Source organism: Pezoporus occidentalis, unplaced genomic scaffold (genome assembly GCF_034315485.1).
Source record: "Pezoporus occidentalis ecotype Australia unplaced genomic scaffold, CSIRO_AGI_Poc_V1 ctg172, whole genome shotgun sequence".
In the NCBI taxonomy this organism is placed as follows: Eukaryota; Metazoa; Chordata; class Aves; order Psittaciformes; family Psittacidae; genus Pezoporus; species Pezoporus occidentalis.
In genome coordinates this window covers 576,960-600,001 of record NW_026913554.1, presented here as the reverse complement: position 1 = coordinate 600,001, position 23,042 = coordinate 576,960, and the positions used below count along the sequence as shown (strand labels likewise).

At 41.3% G+C, this 23,042-nt stretch overlaps 1 protein-coding gene across 1 annotated transcript in view; it reads right to left on the bottom strand.

Annotated features, from left to right (window-relative positions):
• Positions 1-5,203: 5,203 nt before the first annotated feature.
• The window catches only part of LOC134161338 (ovostatin-like), a 28,469-nt gene continuing 10,630 nt past the window's right edge, over positions 5,204-23,042 (bottom strand). The window contains 22 exon segments of the mRNA XM_062614036.1: positions 5,204-5,899; positions 6,879-6,981; positions 8,255-8,326; positions 9,805-9,895; positions 10,085-10,209; positions 10,349-10,564; positions 10,737-10,957; positions 11,558-11,723; positions 12,278-12,352; positions 12,837-12,993; positions 13,782-13,863; positions 14,176-14,352; positions 15,129-15,212; positions 15,529-15,580; positions 16,237-16,358; positions 17,596-17,722; positions 18,305-18,533; positions 19,248-19,341; positions 20,095-20,215; positions 20,779-20,949; positions 21,575-21,724; positions 22,120-22,265. Coding sequence (XP_062470020.1) covers positions 5,847-5,899; positions 6,879-6,981; positions 8,255-8,326; positions 9,805-9,895; positions 10,085-10,209; positions 10,349-10,564; positions 10,737-10,957; positions 11,558-11,723; positions 12,278-12,352; positions 12,837-12,993; positions 13,782-13,863; positions 14,176-14,352; positions 15,129-15,212; positions 15,529-15,580; positions 16,237-16,358; positions 17,596-17,722; positions 18,305-18,533; positions 19,248-19,341; positions 20,095-20,215; positions 20,779-20,949; positions 21,575-21,724; positions 22,120-22,265 — 2,834 coding nt within the window. The 3' untranslated portion in view covers positions 5,204-5,846.

The following is a 23,042-nucleotide window of genomic DNA, read 5'->3' as shown; positions in this document are numbered from 1 at the left end:
ACAAAACTAAGTGTCAACAAGAATGAAAACCATCAAGTGACAACAATGAGAAAAGTCATGATGGATGACTACAGCAAGCAATAAAGGTTAGAAGAAAAAAAACCCTGCAGCTTAATTGTTGGTGACAAATTGCAGAAATCAAGAAAAGTGAAACAGAGCAAGTAATGCTGAATATGTTTGCTCTGGGACAGTATTCAGCAGGGCAAATCTATTGGCCATGAGCTCTGCAGAGCCTCCAGCACTGATCAAGGACTTCCACAAGGTGCTGAAGGTTTCATGCAGATGCCATTGAGTTGGAGGCATTTTCTAGTCTTACCTGGCAACCAGATGCTCCTGCTAAATATAATCAGGCTATCATTCAGGCTTTCAAACAGACAGACCCTTTTAAACAAGGAATTGTTTAAATTAAGCAAATTAAAAAAATTAAACAAATTCCTTTTAAACAAGGAATTGTTTTCACAGAAAATATATGCATACAGAAGTCTAGGGCCTGTCTATAAACTAAAGAATTGAGCGTAAACATACTGGTTTTGGCACCTAATAAAAACATGTTTTTGGAGATCAGAGGCAACCCTTACCATTTGGTTTCATTGATTCACATGATCCTAAAAGCTCAGTATCTGAAGTCTCTGTCAATTGTTACATCTTTTCACAGGCAATTTTAAGAAGAAAATCCTTTGGCTCAGGTTTTTGTGTATTTACTGCAGTCTCAAAGAACAGTGAGCATTTACTACACCTTCCTAATACTTTAGGTGGATAAAAAGTCTTCAGAGGTGTCATTGCATGACACAGACTGCAAAGAACTGGAAAAAGGCTTAAAGGAATTGAGCCTTTTTATTGACTGGCTATGATAGGACCCAAAAGCTGCATCCACTGCTTGTGGCAAAGGATGACATTAACATGGCTATTATTGACTTGTCAAAAACATCAAGAGTAAGAATCTCCCACACTCCCCAAGTGATCTTTCAGGCTTATGTGGCTTTTCTAAAGATTTCTTCTGTACTTGCTTTGCCACTTTTGTCTATTCTTTACTTCATGACATCAAGTAAATTTTCACCAGTTCTTTCCACAGGAGGGAGTTACCCTTTAGTAAGGTAATGCTAAGAGCAGGGTGGCTCAGCTGTACAGACAAGAAATGAAACACACAAGAAAGAAATTGTGGTGTACAACTCATTGATTGAACAGTAGCGAGATTCATGCTTGTTACTACATGTGATAGGTTTCTGCTGCAACCTGCTGTGCAACAACTAATTTTTTACATAATTCAAAAATCAAGACTTTCTTACGGAGCTCATAAATAAACTAAGTAAAATTTCTTATGTAGAGACATGTAAGGGGGAAGAATGTGAAACAGCATAACATGGAAGTAGCCAAATTTCTCAAATTTACTGCATGAGCTAGAGAAATACATACAAATAAACCACAGTGAACCGAGGCCAAATAGCCTCAAAGCTCTGTTTTCACTTCTGGCAAACAAATGAAATTAAAATCTCAAAGAAGTAAGAATGTGGGGCATAGTTCAACCTGTCTGACTTGCACTGAGGTTAAGCAAACTCCTGAGTTCCTGCATCAGCAAATTCAGATGATCAGCTCCATGAGAAAAAATTGTGTGACTGGTTGTGCTGGATGTGAAAGAGTTACAGAAGTAAAAGTAGGCTATAAAATGCAGATTTTGCTAGATACCACTGGCAATGTCCCAGCCACTCCCTGTCACTCTAGTGTTTTTGACATTTATGGCAAAATTTAAATGCTGTGCTTTTGAAAGAATCTGCATTTCATATCAGTTTCCATCTGACCAGTCTTGCAGTTGGCCATTCACTGAAATGCCATTAAACAAAGGCTTTTGTTTGGTAGCATGCTGAGTGTACACAGCTGAAGAAGGTGGATTGAACTAGTCTGACTGATCCTTCTTGAAGCTCACACAGTCTTTTGTGGTGAGAGGAATGGGAGAGCAAGGGGAGTTTGGGGTCACTGAAAAACGGCTTGGCACCTTAATATCTTCAGATTCAGAGCTAATTCCTTATCATGTGTCCGTCTACAGCAAAAGTCACCACGAGGTCTCACACAAACATAAAAACAATGTTTTTAGTGTGACTTTGGGTCAACTATTGTGCTTAGGGGATGCTTCTGCTGGGACAGAAATGCTGGGGATAGGACCTCTGGGTTTTGAGCAGAAGCGGAGGAGGTGAGGGTCACTCACTTCATTATATCCTTTCCTCAGAATGTCTTTTTCTTTTTTTTCCAAAAGGTAGAAACTCACATCAATCACCACCAAAATTGTCATGGAAGAAACTACTCTTGCACTTCAATAAAGCAAAGATTAAATCCAACCCAAAGAAAGCAGAGAGTTCTATTCCCATACCTGTGTCCATCCTGAGGACAGTACCCAAAAATATTGATGGCATGGCATGTAATCATAAATGTTGTTTTACACATCAAAGTGTCCTTTCAGGCTTGCCTGCATGCAGAGTGCTATCACATGAAAAGCTTCTATGTGCCCAAAGCTCTCAAATGCCAGATGGTGTATTTAGAAAGACAGGATATGTCAGAGCATGGGGTCAGGTTCCTGAGGGAGTGAAGGCACTTGGTTCACATCAGACAGGTTCTAAATTGACAAAAATTCATAAAGAGACATAGTATCCTATGCCCTATTCTTCAGCTGTTTAGCACAGCTACCCAGCTGCTTCCCAAAATTTCCTAAATCCTGATGTTGCTAAATTCCTGAAGTCTGCTTTTTTGCCTGGACCCCAATGTCACTCTCAAGCTGTATACTCTCCTGCTACCTGATGTGCAGAAACTCTTACCCTATCTCAAGCCTTCACCAAATGCACATGAAAAGCACCCAGAAAGAGAGTTCTGGGAGTTGTTACACACCTTGTGCCTCAACCTATCCAGTGGTAATGGTGTTTGTCTTTGACAGAAATTATCTGTGAAGTCCCCTGTCTTTCTGTAGAGAAGACCCGAGTCTGTGGGTGACTTGACACAAGAGTCAGAGTAGCTGCTGTGAAGCAGACTATGGACATGCCTAAACAGGCCAGTTAACCTCCAAATTTCAGCTTGCTCATGTCTCCCCCACTCAGATTTGGGCAGAAGGATTTGAATTTATCTGCATCTGTTAATGCATGACCAAGCTGAGACAGAGAGGACATGCCCAAAGACATTTTTGGTCAACTTCAGAGGACATATGAGCAAATAGAAATGTATTTCCAAGGAGAAGAAAAGGAAAGACTTTCATCTGACTAGAAATGCCACAGTTCAGACTATTTTTTTATCTTATATAGTATCCAAGATAGTAACCTGGGAAGAGGTTGCTCACAAGGGCTATCCAAGACAATATCGGTCTGATTTTACATTCCCACAACTCCTTTACTTACAGAGACAGCGGAGTTTGTAATAAAGGGTATTGTATTCGACTAAAACTGAAGACAGCTGTAATAACCCAACTCATATCGGAGCACAGGAGCCCTACTGCACGTCTGAACTTGCAGAAAACTCTGAGCAACAAGCCAAGAAATACCTGTACTGGGAGTAACTGATTGATGAATAGGCTCCTTGTCTGTAGGTATGTCTATATATGTGTATGTTGGTATGTGACCCAGAAGAGAAAACCCCCTGCAGAAAAATACTGCTTCACACGGTGTGGCTGAAAGTTCAGCACAGTCACTAGCATTTGCTTTTATTCGTCAGGGACAAGCGGTAGGTTATTGTCCTGGATGCAGCAAGAAAGGTGATCTCAGTAAGCCTTTGCCAACCTTCAGGCTTTAGGTTCTGTGATCTTATCTCAGGGGAAATACCTGGTGCTAAATCACTTTACAGTTCTTTTTAAAAAACATGTGAAAGTTGGTCAAAGACATAAAGAATGAAAGAAGTTGTTTTGGGGATGGTAGGTTATATTTTTACAGCTTTCAAGTAAAATGTCCTTAATTTTTGTCTCTCCCACCCAATGGGCCTTTCCTTAGGGAACCTCCTGGATGAGTGCCTTTTACAGTGCAATGAAGGACCTATGCATGATTGCTTTTGGCTGCAAGGAGAACTAATATTTAGTAAATTGTTCAGAACTAAAAAAGCAATTGCAGTGCAGACTTGGTGGACAGGTTTGGGCGTTTTCTGTTACCTGAGTCATGCATCTTGATACACTGCTCACAGTTGTAGTTCATTTTAAAGAGGCTTACACTGAGGTCCTGAGAAGACAGTGGAGATTCTTCCTCTGCAACTGTCTCCTGCTTTGAGTTTCTGGTTTCTAGCAGGTGGTTCATAGAATAGAAGGCTTCATTTGATGTCCTGCACAGGTTCCTTCTAAGCCATCCTTTATGTGCTTCTACTGCTTCCAAATTTCTTCTGTACCTTTCTGGGATTACATTGAGCCTGTGGGTCTCTTTCATGGCTGCCCCTTAACACAAAGGTTCCTGCACACCTCAGGGCAATAGGATTAGTTTCACTTTAGCCATCTCAGGGCAAGCTTGACCACTCTACTGAACAGTGGTCTCAGGGTGTACAAAAGTCTCTTCCTCTGCTACCATTTCATATTGTGCGGTCTGCCTCACAGTAGGCACACTGATTTGCATCAAAATCTGCTTTGAGGAGTCCATTTTTATGATAAATAAGCTAGTCTCTTCCAAAACTAGGAATATGTCTAGCGCCCTGACTGAAGAAAGAGCAGCTCAGTGATATGATTAAATTGGCAGATGTCTGCTCAGATTGTTATGGACGTGTGATTGGTTTCTGTGGTCCTTACATTAATGTGATCTGGTCAGGACAAAGGTAATGACAGTGTGTGTGTGGCTGTCTGCTGTACCTGTTCACTAAATGCAGAAAGCATGACAGGAAGTTTCTTGTACTTTGCCATCTCATCATAAGCTCCTCGTGGCTCTCTTCAACTTTCATCCTGTCCACATCTCATTTTTCTCCCTCCACAGGCTCCATGGGGTCCACCATTTCCCCCTGACCCCTTTTCAAAGAGATTCTGTGTCACAGTTCTCAAGTTTCTCCCACTGTTATGCTGAATTAATGCACTTTTTCTGGAGTTTCTGGGTAGAAAGCTTCCATCACATAGGCCAGGACCCCAGTTCTGTCTGTGCCACAAGATGTCACTCATGTCAGGATGTCGTCATTGATTGACATGTCCAAGGTATGAAATTTTTATCTTATGAAATACCTTACAGCAACCAGTTCTAGGTAAAAGGAGTGGAGACCGGGACAAATAGCATGGACAATCAGAAGGTTTTATTATAAAGAGCAGTAAAATATGAGCTGTTAATCTGAAAAAAACCTTTCTAAATAGAGGCAGAAACTGCACAAAACTTGTCTCCCTGTGACTAGAATTCTGACCTCTGTAAACCACTCAGTCCAGTTACTGACAAAGGTGAGGATCAAAGTAATTTCTGCAGAATCTTCCTTCAGGATAAACGGAAAGACCAAAACAAGTAAAATCTATAGAACATTCACCAGTAGCAGATTATTCTCCTAATCTTGGATTTCTTAAGAGGAATCTCTGGCCATGAGTACACATTTCGGGAGTTTACCTTTACACAAAGCTCTCACCAGAATGTATGTCATGGGTTTTCAAAAAGATGAATGGTCAGGGTTAACAATTGCACAGTACCTCCCTTGTTAGGAAAAGCACTTTATCTGGAGTTTCTGATCCACACTGACCCCAAGCTCTTTTGAAATATGGGCCAGAATGGGTCATTCTGATCTACTGCAGTTTGGGATTTGCTTATTTTTCATTCTTCTATATGATTTTTATTGCCCTCCCAGAAATAACCAAATCTCTTATCCTCTCCTTCCTCTCCAAATGCTTGTCTGATACCTTCTGAACCATTATCTCTTCTGGTACATATCTAATTTCAGCTGGAAGGTGGGGAGCAGGGTGATTTGTATTCTGCAAGGGCGTATTCATCTGAAAAGAAGAAAGGAAGATGACATTTTTATAAGTGAGAAATCATTCTGACCCCAGTTTGTGCGCACTTGTGATTAATGCATTATGAACCAGAAAACATTTGATAGATGTTGTGATAGTCTTCCAGCTGTTAAGGCACTCAGTTACAGGGGTGCACGGTCAGAACCCAATGCACTCCTCTGGCTATGCTTGACAGGGCACATCATTGCTGAGATCATGAAAGATGTGGATCAGGTGGCAGAACATGTGCTCCAGGGCCAGTTCTCTGGACACTGCTGCTAATCTGTTAGGATGCAGTTCCCAAAGGTTGTGCCATGCTTGAGAAAAGCACAGGGAAATCTGTCCTGGGTAATGTCTGATAACTGAGTAATGTCTGATGCAACTGTAATCCTGTGAGGCCAGATTGGGAAAGGTGGTCAGACACTTCACTTTCTAGTTAGGTGCTTAAACTCCTTTTGAGTTCAGTGGAACCGTCATTCCTACCTAAGTATTTAAACTACACAAAAGAGGAGTTTCTTGACAGCAGCCTTCTATGGTAATATAAAGCAAAAATATGAGATAACCCACACCAGGAAAGTCAGGCCACTGCTGCATTTGAGTTATTGATTTTTAACCATAGTGCTCAAACTGCGGAAAAAAAAGTGGAATCACACTTCTTTATGTATGTAGTTTATAGGAAAACAACCCCTGACATACCACTTTGTAATCTGCTTTATGTCTAAATGCAGCCGAAAAAGAAAAGATGGGGGAGAAACTGTGTATGATCTGCAAACCCTTTGCAATTCAGTAGTCAAAACCAGCAGAATTGCTAACTTGCTCTCCACTTGTCTCTCCTGAGACACAAAGGTAGCAAATGCAGTAAAGGGAAGAGAGGCTTGCACAGAGAGAGCAAGGGAAAACACACTGTCCACACTTTGTAAATACTGAGATCAATACTTTGATTTCACTGGTTTTGCTCAGGCCTACTAAGGTCACCTACCTGTTTCGTAGTAATCATATATATGTACTGGCACTGGTTTGATATCTGAGACAGGCAGGCTTTGCTCCACACTGAAGAAGAAGTTTATTTCCTTCTGGGAAACCTGGAAATGGCAAGACAAGAAAATTCATCAGACTTTTTCTTCTTATATCTACCCTGAGGCTAAGGTTGAAGAAGGCATTTCTGGGTCAGACTGTGTGATAAAGTGCCATTCTCAGTTCTCTCCAGATCGTAAACTTGATATCAAATCAGGTTAATTGTTTAAAAGCTGTTGCTAAATAAGTTTTGTTGCTAAAATTGCGTGCTCTTTTCTTTCTTTCTCTTTGTATTTCCATTGCCAATTATCCCAGCCATTCCTTGGTTACTGCAGCTTTCAGCACATCAGCATTCATCTTGTCATTGAAAGTTGCCATTAATTTCTTTCCTTGCCCTTTCCAGATAAAATCACCTTCAGCACCTTTATGAATCTTCTCCTCCCTTTTCTTTCTTAAATCACTTTGAGCTCAAGATGTCCATCCTCCCCTGTGATTCTGTTCCTCAGTCCACAATCTTGCAGCTATATATCCCAAACTTTCCTCTAGCCTCAGCTTCCTCAGCTGCCCAAACTTCCTCTTGTGTATCCCTGCTCTCTTCACCCTTTGTCCTTGTTTTTATCTTGCTGACCACTTTATAGGAATGGAGCCATGGACAAGGGCTCTGGAGAACTTTCTGCATCACTGGTGTCCCACTGAGTAAATTTTTCACATCTCAAGATCTCAGCTTCTCTGTGAATTCAGAACACTGACTCCAATCTTCCCTACTAGATTCTTGGAGACCATAAGAACTACTAATAAGAATTACTATTTGAAAGGTAGATACTGTTACTATTTCATTTTGGTTCCTCTCTCCTTCCCTTCTTGGTATTTTAAGATCCCCTCTGTTTTAATTTTCATCTTTCTCCTCTCTCATTCCCTTTATCAATGTCACTGATGTGGAAGAACTATTCTTTTCATGCATAAATCTCTCTAAAAGGGAGGGGCCGATACTGACTCCCTGTAAAATGCTCTCAGATTAACTGATGAGAAGCCTCACTTAGTGGCTGAGCAATATTATGTGGACTGGAAACTTTTGCAACATGGACTGCAATTTAGCTGTGTTTGAGAAATGCTATTTAATCATACAGCATTCTTCACAAAAAGCAATAAATGCTTATCACTTCACTGTAGACTACAACTACTTTGTATATATAGATTTGATGTTGGATTGAATGAAACCCCTTTACATCTTTAAAATGTGTATTGCTAATCTGCTATTAATGAGATATACTTGTTTTAATCTGGGAGCCTGTTTTAAACTTCCAATTTAATGAAACCAAAAAAGAAACCTCCCAGACTTACCTTCTGAAGGTAGAAAAAGATGTGGTTGTTCTTGATGTCTACACGATCCACAACAGAATTCTGGTACTGAAGCTTTAAATAAGGCAAATAATAGCAATGTTAACATAGGAGACTTGCCAAGGACACTTAGAAATAACTATTCCGTAGCAAAACACGTTTAAAGTGGCTGCCACCCTCCTCCTGTGCCATTCTGACATCTCTTGGCCAAAATGAGAAACGCAAGTAGAGCATTTTCACAACAGGCCGAGTGCAAACCAATCACAATGATAAGCAGTTTTACCAGTCAGCTTCGGTGCATATGACTTCAGCATTAACTTGAATGCTCTCATTTCAATGAGAATTTACACTTACACGACATTTCTGCAGCTCAAGCTGACTCACTTGCTTGTCCATTGTACATTTTAAAATAACCCAAATGTTTAAAAAAAACTAGAAAAGCGTATGAGCAAAATTATTTTCCTATAAAATCACACAACCCCAAAATATTCCAAACTTTAAAACCAGCTCTTTTTTTTTTTTCCCAAGTACCTATTAAAAGGAATAGCATGCCAGTGTAACATGCTAATGGAAAAATCTTGCAAAGTAAAGTTATGAATCTTACACAGTTCTAGCCAAAAAAAAAAGGAATTCAGGCCTGAAGGATGAATGATTACAAGTGTACCAAGCTATGAGCAGACTCTACAGTGAACTGCATTCTTCTTGTTGACCACTTGAAGTCTTGGCCAAATACTGAAGATACCAGAGGATCTGATTCAGCTATGGGAGAGACCCGGCCTTGGGAGCAGAAACTGGTCAGGCTATTGGGCTTGACCAGTTGCAGAGACTCCTTTGTGTTTGTTTGGGTGTGTGCACGTGCCTGCATGAGGCAACTGGGAGGCCAAGCCCAGCTGCTGCAGAGACTGCATGTCTACTGTTTACTGAAGATACATCATGGATATGTTAGCCGTTTACTGGAGATACCCACCATGCATATATGTGAATGCTGGGGGGCACTCTAGGGTCCTGCCACTAGAGTGCTGCTGCAGCCTTGGGGGTGCACATGTCCAGGTCCCAGAAACTGGATAGAACAATGATCAGCTACTGGGCAGAGTGGGTGTCTAAGGTCAGCTACATACATGTATACATTCATGTTTATCTTTCCCAAAAATGAGTTTTCAGTCTGGTTACCCAGGAAAGGAAACAGAATAAGGTCATTTGTGCTGTGGTTGTGTAAATGCTGTCTTTCTGTCTCTGATGACCTGGGTGGCCAGCCTTGTAGGTATTTAGATATGTGTGTGATGTGTATGTCTGCCTATTGAGAATACACAGACTGCTGTTGGCTGTACCTGGGGATATGAAGCTGCAGCAGTATCATATCTATTGAGCTACTGGATTTGGCAGCTCCTAACAGATTTGTCTTCAGTAGATGAACAGCTACACGTCTGTGACAGAAGGCTGTACCCAGAGACTTGGCAGAATTCCCATGGGGCTCCAGTTTGCTGACCAGAGACTATTTTTATCTGCTTCCTATGTTTTCAGTGTTTGCCATTCACTTTGCTCTCATTCTTTACCTTTTCCAGGGAAGACCTTACAGGAACAAAACCTGAGAGCATCTTCACATCAATAATAGCCATGTTGGAGACTTTGCGGTTTCCTGTGTAACTAAAATGAGAAAAGTTCTGTTAGTCTGGTCTGCAAATGGAAAGGAGGCCAGTGAACTGGATTTTCAGGTCCCAATGATCCTTTTTGACTTCCTGCAGCAGTAGCAGTTAACTGCTTGTACTTAAATCCTTCCTTTGATGCCTTAACAAACTATGAATGCAAAGGGGCTGGTCAATAAGAAGAAGTTACCTGGCAGAGATGACAAGGTCAAACTTTGGTGGGAAGTTGCTTGTGCAAGATACATTGGCTGACCGTATGGAGAGAGAAAATCCTGCAACTTTTTTTGGCAAATGGATGTTGTATCTCAGCGTGGTCTAAAAGAGATGGGAAGTGCAAGATGGTCACAGGCTTAGGTGCTTTGTGGCTTTGGCATGAGGTACGGAGAGGAATGAGGTACAGGGGACCGCCTGCTTAGTTCTCAGAGGGGTGGTGCTGAGTTTCCAGCTTGCTTACCTGCAGATAGACACAGCCAGTGCCATTCACTTCCACACTGTAATTCCCTGGAATAGCAGGTAAGGAAGCCTGCTGCAGTAAGAAGCGGTTCTTGTCATTCACCTGGAAAGTCTTACTGGGGGATTCCATGAAGTTGACTTTGACTGTGCTAAGACTGTTTTTAGAGAAGGTGAGGTATCCATACTGGGCTAAAGCTTGGAGAGCAACAACAGTGTCCTGAAAAGAACAACATGATTCCTAATTAGATACCCAGCTGTAAGATGGCACATGAGATTAGCACAGCTCCTATTTCCCTGATGCTTTGTCTGTGCTCATACACGGAGGGGGACTTTGTAAAGAGCTAAGGAGACGCAATACAAGTTCTGGGGCAACCACACCCAGTTGTTACCTGGCTGGAAGAGAAACCACCATAAGGGTTCTGCTGTTTGACAAGCCAGTGCACAATGTGAGAAGTGTAAGATAAATCTTCTGGAGTGAGTTTTGCTTTATTAAGCAAAGCCAGGAGCACATAGCTGGTCATTTCAACCTCAGCAGAAGGGGCACGGGAATAGAAGACAGGTAAATGTTCTGCTGGTGGCTTCTTTTCTCTCTGCCAGTGAACTGAAGCACCTGAAAACAGAAGAGTGGGATGTATAAAGCATGGAAAAAATCTCTTGCTGGTTAATTCACTACAGCATCACTTGGGAGATAGGCACACAATTCCCTCCCTGTCTTTACCCTGAAGTTTTTTCAGCCATCAGTGTCCTGAACTGGAAAAGTTTTAGTTCCAGGACTGAAAACAGAAAGGGATGGAAAAGAAATTAATAAAAGGAGGCTACATAAGTCAAAGAGTGGTTGAAGTGAAGACAGTGCAGCAGATGTTAAAGCAGTAGCAGACTGGAGCACATGACACAGCCAAGGGAACTGGGTTTGTTCAATGTGTAGAAGAGGCTACTGGAGGAACCATTCAGTCTTCTGCCACCTTGGACTGAGACTTCCAGAGGTCTTTCCCCATATTTCATAATTCTGAGAAAATCAGGCCACAACTCCATCTTTTGTGAAGCAAAGAAAGAGAGACAAAGAAGTTCATAGAGATAAATTCAGTAGCAGAGCAGGCATGAAATGGGAGGGAAGCAGCATGAGTGAGAAAACTGTATTCAGATAGCTTACATCATACCACAGGCCATTCCATAAGCTGTATTGCCTGTATCATGGCCATCCTGTACTTACCATCTCTAGTAGCTGTCTTGTCCAGCTTCTCAAGGAAGAATTGGTATCTTTTCTCGTCATCAGCTAAGCCATAAACATAGGCAAAGAGGGCCTGGTTATACAGGTTGTGGACTCCATTGCTAAATGCAGTCTCCAAACAGTTCATGCCATTCTGGACAACAGGATGCTGATAATGCAAAACATAATAGGGTTGTCAGGTACTTGGAATTGTGTCTCAGCTTCTCTTTAAATACTTCCACCACTGCTTAAGCTGCCATAACTGACCCTTCATGCTAAGAATATACATGATCCATGTTACATCTAAGGGCTTACATTGTGTATCCTATAAGAAAATGCCCTTCTAACGGTACTGCCTTTTTTCTTTACTTGTTTAGAGGCAGCATGGCCAGACTAACAGATCACTGGTTCTTTTCCTGAGCTGGACTCTCGATGGAGTAAGCAAGTTCAGTCTGGATTTTGCATCTACATAGACTACCAACTGGATTCCTCAGGGATTTTTCAAATTAACCCATAGGAACTGATTTGTAACACTCGTCAAATACTTATGGCAACTGCAGGTTCTGGAAATAAATTTCCTCAGATGACCCTAATGTCCAACAATCAGTATTTACCAAGAACAATTTGTATTGCTCAAGAATACAGATGTGAGAACTATGACTTGCACACTGTTTGACAACTGGCTGACTGGACTAATAGAGCATAACATCATCAAATACCTACCGCAGCAGAGTGTCCAGCCTCCAGCAAAGCTGCTACAACGTAGGCTGTGAGTGAGTATTCACCCTCTTCTCCACCCTGAAGGAAAAACAAGCAAAGAAATGATAAGCACAGAAAGAAATAAAATATTATTTAATTCATAGTTATTAATTCATAGTAATTAATTCAGATACCAGTTAGATTTGAGATCAGAAGTAATTTCTGTATCCCTGTGTGCACAGGAACAAGATAGATCAAGTTCACTCAGGATAAAGCCAAAAATTATTTCATGTGTTTTTCTGGCTTTTGCACGTATGCAATAAAGCGCATTATAGCCTGTGGCTGAACACATAACACAATAGTAAAAATAAAACCTGAGACTTCTAACTCAGACAGTTCTACTTGTTTCTATCACATTGTCAATAGCAGACAGAAGAATCATTCCCTGCTTGTATATGATAGAAACAAGAGAATAGTACTAGAAAGAGTAAGGGTATGGTCATAAGCTTGTGCGTGGAAGACATGATCCAGATCAATCCCAATGGCAGGACTGGAAGTGTGGGACTACACTAGTCTCAGTTACCTTCAGAGCATTGTTAAAATGTGATCCAGTGTTTTCAAAGCAGCCATCTGACTTCTGCTTGCTTGCCAGCCAGATCAAAGCTTGAGACTGGACTGTGTCATCAATGTAGATGTAGCGTTTGGCTTGTTCAAATGACTTGTACACAAAGGCAGTGAGCCTGTAGATGAATCAGAAACAGAAAGCAGGTAAGGTATGAACAAGATGAAGAACGTTTACCAGCAACTGGATGTGCACAAAAAAATTACATTAAATGAACCCTGTAGTGTCTGAGGTAAAAGAAACAAGTGTTTTGTAAGTTTAAATAAATAAGATAGTTAAAAATTGACCTGAGGTTTCTCTATCACTGTGCTTGAAACCATTCTTTCAGAACAAGGGTATAGACACAGCTTGATGATTCATGATAGTAATTTCTAATTTTAAGTAATAGAATAGCTAGCTAACCTAGCTCTTTCTTCGATCACATTAAGAAAATCTCCAGAGATAGATATCCACATCCTCTCTGGGCATTTGTCTCAGTGCTTCCCCTTCTCCTGGGGAAAAATGTTGGTTTTTTTTTTCCCTCTACTCAGTTGGAGTTTTCCCTGTTGCAACTTGAGTAAGGACAAACTCTTGTTCTTACTCTGTGCACCCCTGAAAAGAGTGTGTCTTTCTTTTCTACAGTCCCCATCTAGGTAGCAGAAAGTTTTACCCAATTTTCCCTTTACTCTCCTCTTCTATAGGGTGAACAAACCCAGTTCCTTCGGCCTCGCCTTCAACATTATGTATTCTAGCCCAAATCATCTTCCCCTCTTGTTGCACTCTCTCTGGTTTATTAATCTCTCCTTTACTAGGGAATCCAAATTAATCGAGCTTTGTCCATTTGGTCTGTTAAAAATAGGAACAACTTAATACTGATCGTTTTTCAAAGCCTAAGGATCCTGGGAAATAGAAAGCATCATCACTTACCATACACTCCCTTCCCTATCTCGTTTCCCAAAAGAGCTGTAGGATCCATCCCTGTGTTTGTACGATAGCTGTTTTTGGTACCCTAAAAACACAATAAAGAAGACATATTTCTAATCACAGAAAAGAACTAGTTCTGCTGATCGTTCAACTAAAGCAGTGAGACTTTTTAATTTACTACTAAGTAATGTATGTCTGGTGAATAATGTCAGCTACTATGAATTCCAGGTGCTTTTGCTGCAGGAAGTATGACATGCTTCTTTGGGGTGCTGTCACTGCATGCCCCAATGCAGTAAATGTGGTGCTAGAATTCAGAGATGAGTGTTAAACATTTAGACCTGAAGAGTTTAATGCACACAATCACAACATTAAATGGAAGAACCTGAAACCTTCTCACCTGTAGATAAATATCCAGTACCCTTGATTCTGATCTCTTCAGTCAGCTGCCCAGTCTTATTCAGGTAATCCAGGGCATAGATGTTGGGTGTGAACAAAGCCATGTTCTGTTCTCCACAACCATAAGGCATATGGAGAAGGTTTTCCATGTTCCTCAAGGCTGTACCCAAAATGTCTCCTGAAGAATGAAAGATATAAGAAGTCATTTCAGTTCAAACATTTTTTTTCTTACGCAGCATTATACACCAATACTGGCTGGAATGGGTTCTGAGAAACACCAATGAGCCCTTAGAAGGGTTAGATTTTTCCCTGCCTTTTACAACCTGCTTCTCATTTTGTGTGTACAAGTGAGAACAATGTGTGGGGTATGATGCTGATGGGCTACAGAGGCTGTATTGCACAGTATGAGCACACCTCACACTGACCAAGGCATGAAAAAAACCTGTATTTGGAAAGCGATCTAAGTTCAGAACCTCATAAAATTGTCCCTGAAGAGAACTGTCAGGCTTAATAATGACCTTGTGATTATTAGAGCTGATTGGGACCTGAAAGTCTTGTTCTGTGGGAACTTGCCAACTGATGTGTTTTTCTCCATGCAAAAGCATAAATTTGAAACGAGGCAGTCAGCAAAGTTCTGATGTATTCTTTCCAAGAAATCAAAATAATTTTTTCAAAGAAGTCTGCCTTTTCTACTTTTCCAGCTGAATTAACTGTTTTACTACAGAGAACGGGATATGCTAATATAATCTGAAATGCAATATTAAGTTGAAGTAATTTGAGTATTTTGTCCTCTTTTGATATGACCGAATTGCAAAGTAGGAAACATTTCCTCTAAAATCAAGTATTTCCTCAACTTCCCATTAGTTTTGCACGTGTATACATGATGACAGGTGGCGCAGCACTAGGGAAATACCATTTACTTTTGGCTTTTAGTCTAAGTACTAAAGTACTTACCAATGACGGAAAAGTAAGCTCTGGCTGATCCCTGCACTAGGTTTCTTGGCAGGCTGAGCAACACAGGTTCAGAGATTGTAGTGCCTGATGAGAAAATGTAACAAGAATATTTGTTAAAATAATCTTTTTTCTAGAACTCTCTACTTTGTAAGCATTACTACAGTGACTGTTAAAATCTGCAGCCTGGGTAAAGAAAATGCTGCAGAGACTTGCCTAATGAGTATCTTCCAGAGATACTCATCGTAAGGTATGTCTGAAAAGCCTGAATTGTAGCCCAGCACCTTGACCCTGAAACCCTCTTTCCTCTTCTGGAAGGGTGCCTGGTTTTGTAGGACAAAGCCTGCAAGACAGTGAAGCAGTTCCACTGACTGCCTGGAATGAATGAATGACCTCACCTTACCTTTCGTACAGACGAGGGAGCTCTGAGTCAATTCCTTTTTAATGCCTTCAGGCTGTTTGATTGCAGGTGATTGGTCAGGAAGAGAAGAAAAATGTAGAACATCACTAAGAAGCCATGACAATTTAGCAGTGTAAAGCAGTCTACCCATGTGGCTATCCAGACAGTGCACCCCTGGAACCCAGTCCTACTCCATCTCCGCTAGGATATCTTTTGATCCATGGCTCCCTCTCTCTTTTACACAGCATTCTGTCCAGAACAACTTTCTTCTTAGGAAGCAGTTAAAAAATAGACATTGCCAGCCTATAAGAGGGACCCTGTCCAACTAATCCTATGTGGGTTCTGCTTTATGATGCTCAAGATAAACCTTTGTTCTTTTATATCTGCCCTCCACCCCCCTCTACAGTACTAGAGTCACAGGCTAAAGGCATTTTTAGGTAAGGTATCGAATCTCCTCCCTTCTACCTACATCTCTGCTGACATCTGTGAGGTGATACTGACATATGATCCCAGGAAGGAGACAGTGGCAGGAAGAGAGTGGATGCCACTGATTGTTGTGATTTACACTCTTATTTTCATGTGAAGCAGCCTACACAGCTCCACCTGCGTCAGCTGACTTGCCTCCTCACACTAGCTAAGTGCTTCTAATTCACAGCTATAGGAATTGCAGTTCCCACAGAGCAGAAAGCACATTCAGATTTCCTACTGTACCTCAACAAGCAGAGTTTGAATCAGGGTGTCCCTGCGAATTGTCTCCTCTTCTGGGGATGTGCTGTTTCCCGTACTTCCAGTGTTCAGTTTGGCCTCAGCAGTAATCGTGAATTTCACTTCACCTGGAAAGCCACCCACCAACCCAAGAAAAGAGTTATCTTCCATGGCTACAGCTATCCCTGATTTTCACTGCCTCTTCTAGGCTGATGAACTGTTGAGAAATGTGTTCCCTCTGAAGGCAGCTCAGTAAAAACAAACTTCATGGAGGTTCCACATCTGTCTGCTACTGGCAAGGAGTGGTAGATTGGGGCCCTAGTATGAGGAATCAAATAGGAATGATCCTGGCCAAAAAAAATGACAGTACTATCAGTTTCCACCTCTCTTAGGGTTATAGTTTCCTTTGGCCTAGGGCAGTGTTGCAATAGCTATAGCTCTGCTGCATCTTTCCTTCTGATGGAATTTGTTAACTGAGGGACAACAGTGAGGAGCAGCCTCAGGGCTGCTGCAGCACTAAGGAGCAACCCTGCAGTGAGCAGCTGTAGAAGTGTTGCTCACTTCACCCTTTCAATCATTGCAAACTGGAAATCCAAAGAAGCTGTTTACTTGGAAAAAATGCATTATCAGAGTTATCAGGGAGAAACAACAGCTTTTTTTTTTCAGCTCTGCAATATTATTTCGCTGCATATCCAGTTTTCATCCCACTATAATTTTGTATCTTTCCCAGTGAGTTTGAAGGGAATCACTCACACTGACTTTAGGATTTTAGAAATTACCTTTTAAGGAAAAGGTCCCTCAGTGGTTCATTTTGAGAAGAATCTTTGCTACTTAAAAGCTTTTTGTACTTCAGCTTCTGGGGCACTTACTTACACATGCATGCTGTTCTAAATGCTTTTTAAAAAGACACTATTGACTTGAAGGCAGTCTAAATTGACACAGCTGTAAAATTGGGGAAGAGCAATGTCCTCTTTGCCTGTTGGGAATCTGATCCAAAATTATAAGCAAATTTTATTCTTACTGAATACAGCTGCTTAAGTGTAAAAATGTCAGCTGAAAGATCATGGGCACATGAAATTCTGCCAGTATTTCATACATAATGTGGGAAGTGAAGAGTTAGTCCTAAAATGGACAGGAAATTAAGTACCAAAAATCAGGAGAGATAAAACATCAGAACAATTCACTGCTCATTCAATGTGTCTAAGGGAGCTTTAGCAGAGATGCAATACTAAATTCATGGAGCAATAAATGGAGCTGTCCAGAAATGCCTGCTTGTGGGTTATTGCTACTTCATTAAAAGGTAGGAGTAAGAGAAGAAGAAAGATCAAACAGGGATTTATCAATGTGATGAAAAGACAAACTTACCGAGTTTTTGGGGGCTAACTGCCCAAATATAGGTTTTTCTTTCATTGGCACACACCTTTGCTGTGTTGCCCTCTGGTGAAAGGATTTCTGCCTTGTAGTCACTCGACTTTGCTAGTATGGCACTGATCTGAGACAAAGAATGAAGGAGAATGATTGCAAATGAAGTAGGCTGCCCCTAAAGCTAGGCTGCAGAGCAAGGGAGACCTCCTAGAGAAACTGTCATCTGAATCTGTGGGGTGGTACCAGGACAGGACAGGGCACTTCTCTGAGGAAGCGGCAAAGCTGTCTCTTTTCTGCCCACTATCAGTAACTGTTTCCCAGAAGTATACCAAGGTGTCTGTGCCAATTAGTCAAGTCATTTTACGAGTTACTGCTACATGCAACATACTTAGCATATATTGTGTTTTGCATAGCACAGTACCCAAACTCCACATTCCAGTTCCCCCTTCAGCAAAAAGAAGTAGTAAATTATACAGGGATAAGGATCAAGTTCTTATCTTCTGTGGACCAGCCACAGTTATCATCAGCCACATTTTCTAGGGTTATGACACAGGCATGTGTCCAGGGAGAGAGAGTGATAGAGTAATGTATCGGGCTAAAGTGTAAATTAGACACTTGTTTCTGCATTTCTGGCGCATTATGCAGGAGAATGCCAGGCTGTCTGAGAAATAGACAAAACATATAGGAAGTAAAAGGGAACTTGATATACCTGGATGCATTTGTTGAGGTAATTGAAGACATTGGCTATTAAATTAAATTTTTCCCCTCGAACGACAGAGTATGGCAAGGTGAGACCCACAAAAAATGGTTGGAACGCTGTCAATGAAACAGGTGAAGAGATGCCGAAACCAGCATCATCCTGCATGCAGAATGCGCTGGCTTTCCACTCTGTGATGGTGTCAGGAATGGTGTAAAAGACATTTGCCTCTCCTCTGGAACTGAAGGAAACAAGAAAAACAGAATAAAAAGTGATCTTTGGCATTTTAAAGCCAAATTATAGAATTGGCTCTCTACTTGAGTTAGTTTGAAAGTGTTTTTGTCTCGCTTTCTGCAAGATACCTTTCTATATTTAAAAAAGTTATAAAGCTCGAAGTAAAGATGAAGGTGCTGGTGAACTACATGTTGAAAACACTTGGAAGAACACTCAGTTTTTTAAATTTAGAAATACAATTTGTTTAAATACAATAATCCCCAAACATAAAGATTAGAACCAATACATTTGGATTAATGTTCTAGAACAGCCCTTGGATGTATTGTTAAGATGGAGATATTCTTCTTGCAGATGCTGTGATAGCCTGGAAAGATAACCAAAATAACCTGAGTTTTTGCTGTTGAATTAAACATTGGATAAAACACAACAAGTTTTGCTCCTGCTTGCTCCAAAACAAATGGTTTTATTTTACTTTTAGCCCTTATTCTTTCTCCACAGCAGAAGGATGTGGGAAAGCGCACAGAACATATGTTATTCACACTTCAAGTAGGTTTAACACTGTGTACAAGGTTGGGATCTCAACAGTCATTGATCAAGATTAGAAAAGGAGGCCCGAATCTACAAAGTAGACATACGTTCCATGGCTTCAGCCCAGCATTCATTTCAGCAACATGTATAAACTCAAAACCACACTGTAAGAAGTGAAAATAAAAATACTTACTCGGTATGAAGCAGATCCCAAATCCAGGTCTCAGGGAAGAATTTTCGAACAGTGCTAACTCCAGAAAGAATCCTTGACTCATCTAGAATATTGTCTATGGTTAAAGCATAATAGAAAGGTCACGCCAGAAGAATCTGAACTGCTTAACAGTCAGGCATGCTTAACACCATAAATGAACACTAAATATCCTGTTTGAGCATTTTCCCATTCTTTTTCCCATAAAAAGGGAGAATTCTAACAGATACAGGGTATGTGAAGAAACAATTTCTTATCCGCTCCCTTTTCCCATGGGAAAATACTAGAAAATTTAGCTATTTCACAAGACATTTCACTTCATTTCATACTGAAGGGTCTCATCATCCAGTGAGAAAGGCATGTTCCCCACCCTCTACCACTAGCTCAGTAGAAAACAGTAGCCAGCATTGTCACCAAAACTTCTAATGCTTTACAAACTTTATTCTGAGAACTCAATCATTTTTACCCTGTTCAGTAGTTAAAACTGAATATCCAGTCCATTGGAAAACTACATTTTCCCATACAGTTAAACTACAGGTCTGATATTAGGAACCAAGGTTTGCTTTCCAGTTTTGCCATGGACTCGCTTGTAATGTTCAAGAAGTCATTTAGCACGGAGGTACCTCGGAGTTCCTAAGTAACAGAGAATTGACTCTACTGTAACAACTGTCAGAAAGAGATTTCTAGAAACAAACTGGGACACAGACTAATTCAAAAAAAAAAAAAAAACCAAAACAAACCCCCTCAACATGCTGGTTGCTATCTTATAAAGGCAACAGTTTTGAAGAGCAGGAAGACTGGGACTGGACATGTAGTATGAACCTACTTTTACCTGAACCATAACCACCGGCATGGTCAAAATAGACAGGATAATCTTCCATATCTGATTTGTCTTCATTGCACAGAACTGGCTTCCGTAGCACAGAGTTGGTGAAAACCTTCAGACCCATATCCTGCATGTGAAGGAATTGGTCATGTCACTAGCCAGCAGTGCATCCTATCTGGGTTATCATACCTCATCTCTCTCCTCCCTCCTCACATCCCACCCTTGCAAACCTGAACGTCACAACTCTCTCTACACTCTCTGTGTCTTTCTTATTGAGCAGTGACACCTGGCTCTCTGTGAAGATCAGTAATGATGAGGCTTATGTCAGATCTTAGCCTATAGGGCCAGTGGAAAGTGGAGGCAAGCGTAACAGGAACCAAGTGGCCTACATCACAAACTCAGATATTTACTAGGAATGCCTGAGATCATGACCCAAGGCCATGGTCGTGCTTAGGAAATACATACTGAAGCATAGGCAGGATCCCAGTGAATCTATCTAGTACTGATTTTCAGGCTTCCTGAAGAGGGAGGGATATGAAGGCAGAAACTGGGAGTTTGGAAACTTTAGGCAGTTCCAGGCATCAGATGCTTTCTCTTAGTAGTTATAACACCACCTGAGAAAGTTGAATGCTAATATGCATGAATTCTTCTGGAATACCTCCCACTTAAAAAGCCACGCAAAGCACATACCCTGAAAATCCTGTAGGCATCACCATCGCGACTGACATTCACAGGTTCATAGTACAAGCCATCAAAAAAGGTGAGTTTGATTGGGGTACACGCCTCTGGCTTGTCATCTTCCAGGTTGAGCCCATTGTAGTAATAGCCATATAAATCACTCACATGAAGCTGGTAGTACACCTGGCAGGTTAGAACAAATAGTGTAAACACAAGGAAGGTCCCAGGCAGGTGCAAAAGCACATATATGCAAAGCTTATGATGGCTCCTGCACAATCCTGCACAATATGGTGGCTCTGCCTAGTGTTGCCTAACTGGAAATGAATAAACAATTTGGCTGGTGATACATAGGAAGGACTGTACCACCCTCCTTCTGAGGGGCAACTGCTTTGTGGGGTAAACACGAGCAAAACGCACAGAGTTATGTCCCTGAGTTATGCAGACAGGAAGCAGGAGTCCAACTAGCTGACATCTACAGCTTTTGTTCTGGGCCCAAGGCCTATTTGAGTCATAAAATGGAATTTTGACATAATCACTCCCCAGGGAGAAACTATGCAACTATGCTTTCAAGGACTTACATTAGACATACTCTTGAGATATGTCTTACATGGCCATGCTTTCCAAAAGTAAATGTTCCACTGTGAATTTCTGTCTTTGAGGTATACAACTGCCATAGACAGTTTTTTTTAATCACTGAGATGCCTATTTGCAAGGGAAAAGTGAAAATACGGACAGCAGCAAAGACACAACGGTTGGGAATGTGGATGTCCCTAGGTCAAAAGAACACAGGACTTGGGATGTGGCTTACTCTCTCGGCAGATAACTCTTGTGCAGGTTGAAGAAGAAGGACACTCTGGTCTACAGCTCGCAGGGCACAGTAGGAGTTGGCAGCAGCTTTAAGGTGGAGACCGACTTTAGAGCCGGGGAGACCCTGCTTCTCAGAGAACTCGAGCTGGAGCTGGAAATTAATAAATCCAATGCGATCACATAGAAATTAGGAGAATCAGCTTGGCATATAGCCCTAAATCTCACCTTTCACCCCGCTCACACTGTTCTCTGTGGGGCAAAGCTCCTGCCGCTAGATGGCCCTTCTGAACCCCTGTTCTGTGAAAATTCACAACCTCTGTAATCCCAGTCACCTCCCTCTCCTCACTCCACTCAGGACTTTTTTCCCGAGTCTGAGAATACATGCCAGTTCCAGGGACAGCTCTTCATGTTCCCAGGCACATCTGTACCTTTTCCATTCCTAAAGGCCATCCCGAGTGCAGGGCTGTTGATGAAGTCATTCCCTTACTCTTCTCATATTAAAGAGTCACTTGATAGAGCCCTTCATAAGAAAGCAAAGACTTTTACCTTGTTTTTGAAGCATACATCACTCTGTATCCAAGTGCTGTCAGCCACTATCTCCCCATGAGGATGCACTGTGTAGAGCAACAGTCTGGCACTGGGAGCAAGCTTCTCGGTGACAGTCAGTGTGATGGAGAATGTACCTCTGGGAGCTGTGGAAGGAACACGGAACAGGGGATGAGAAGCCAACAAAGGGGATTAGAAAAACTCAGCTTTTTCTAATGGAAGGGCCATATATTTATTCAAGACCTACCAGCACCTTTAAATAATAGGAAAGTTGGATATTGGAAGATTCATCTTGCAGTGGCTGAGAAACAGGTGCCCTTAGCAAGACAATAAAAACAAACTGGAAAGTAATGGAAGTAGAGTGCTTTGCAGAGAGGGGTCTGAGCTGAGCAGAAATCTGACAAGAAAATCTGTGCATGATTGCCTTAGGATCTCAAACCTAGAATGTCCTACACAAGAGAAGACAGGCCAATCCCCTGAGCTAAGGGAGAGCTCTCTTAACACTAAGAAATACAAAGTTTTTATCTACATGGATGACAAATACTAGAATAGGGACAGGAAATTAAGCTTGAGACCAGAGATGACAAGTACTAAACAACAAGTCCCGTATATGGAGTGAGGTTTACTTAAGCCACCTACTGAGGGCTGGGTATAGACCAGGTTCTGAAAATGAAAGAAAGAAGGTCAGTTTGCTGTGATCGGTAGGATCATTGTCATTTGTAGGTATTTGAAGACTTCTGAAAGTACAATGAATTCCAAGCACTTAACTGCTAAATATCCGTGTCAAATGGGATACATCTTATTTTCTGACTTTAAAAAGTTTTAAACTTCTAATCGGTGAAGATTAGGATGTCACAGAATAATTGTGAACCTGCAAATATTCCTTGTCAAGAAATTAAAAAAAAAATAGGTTATATTCTTTC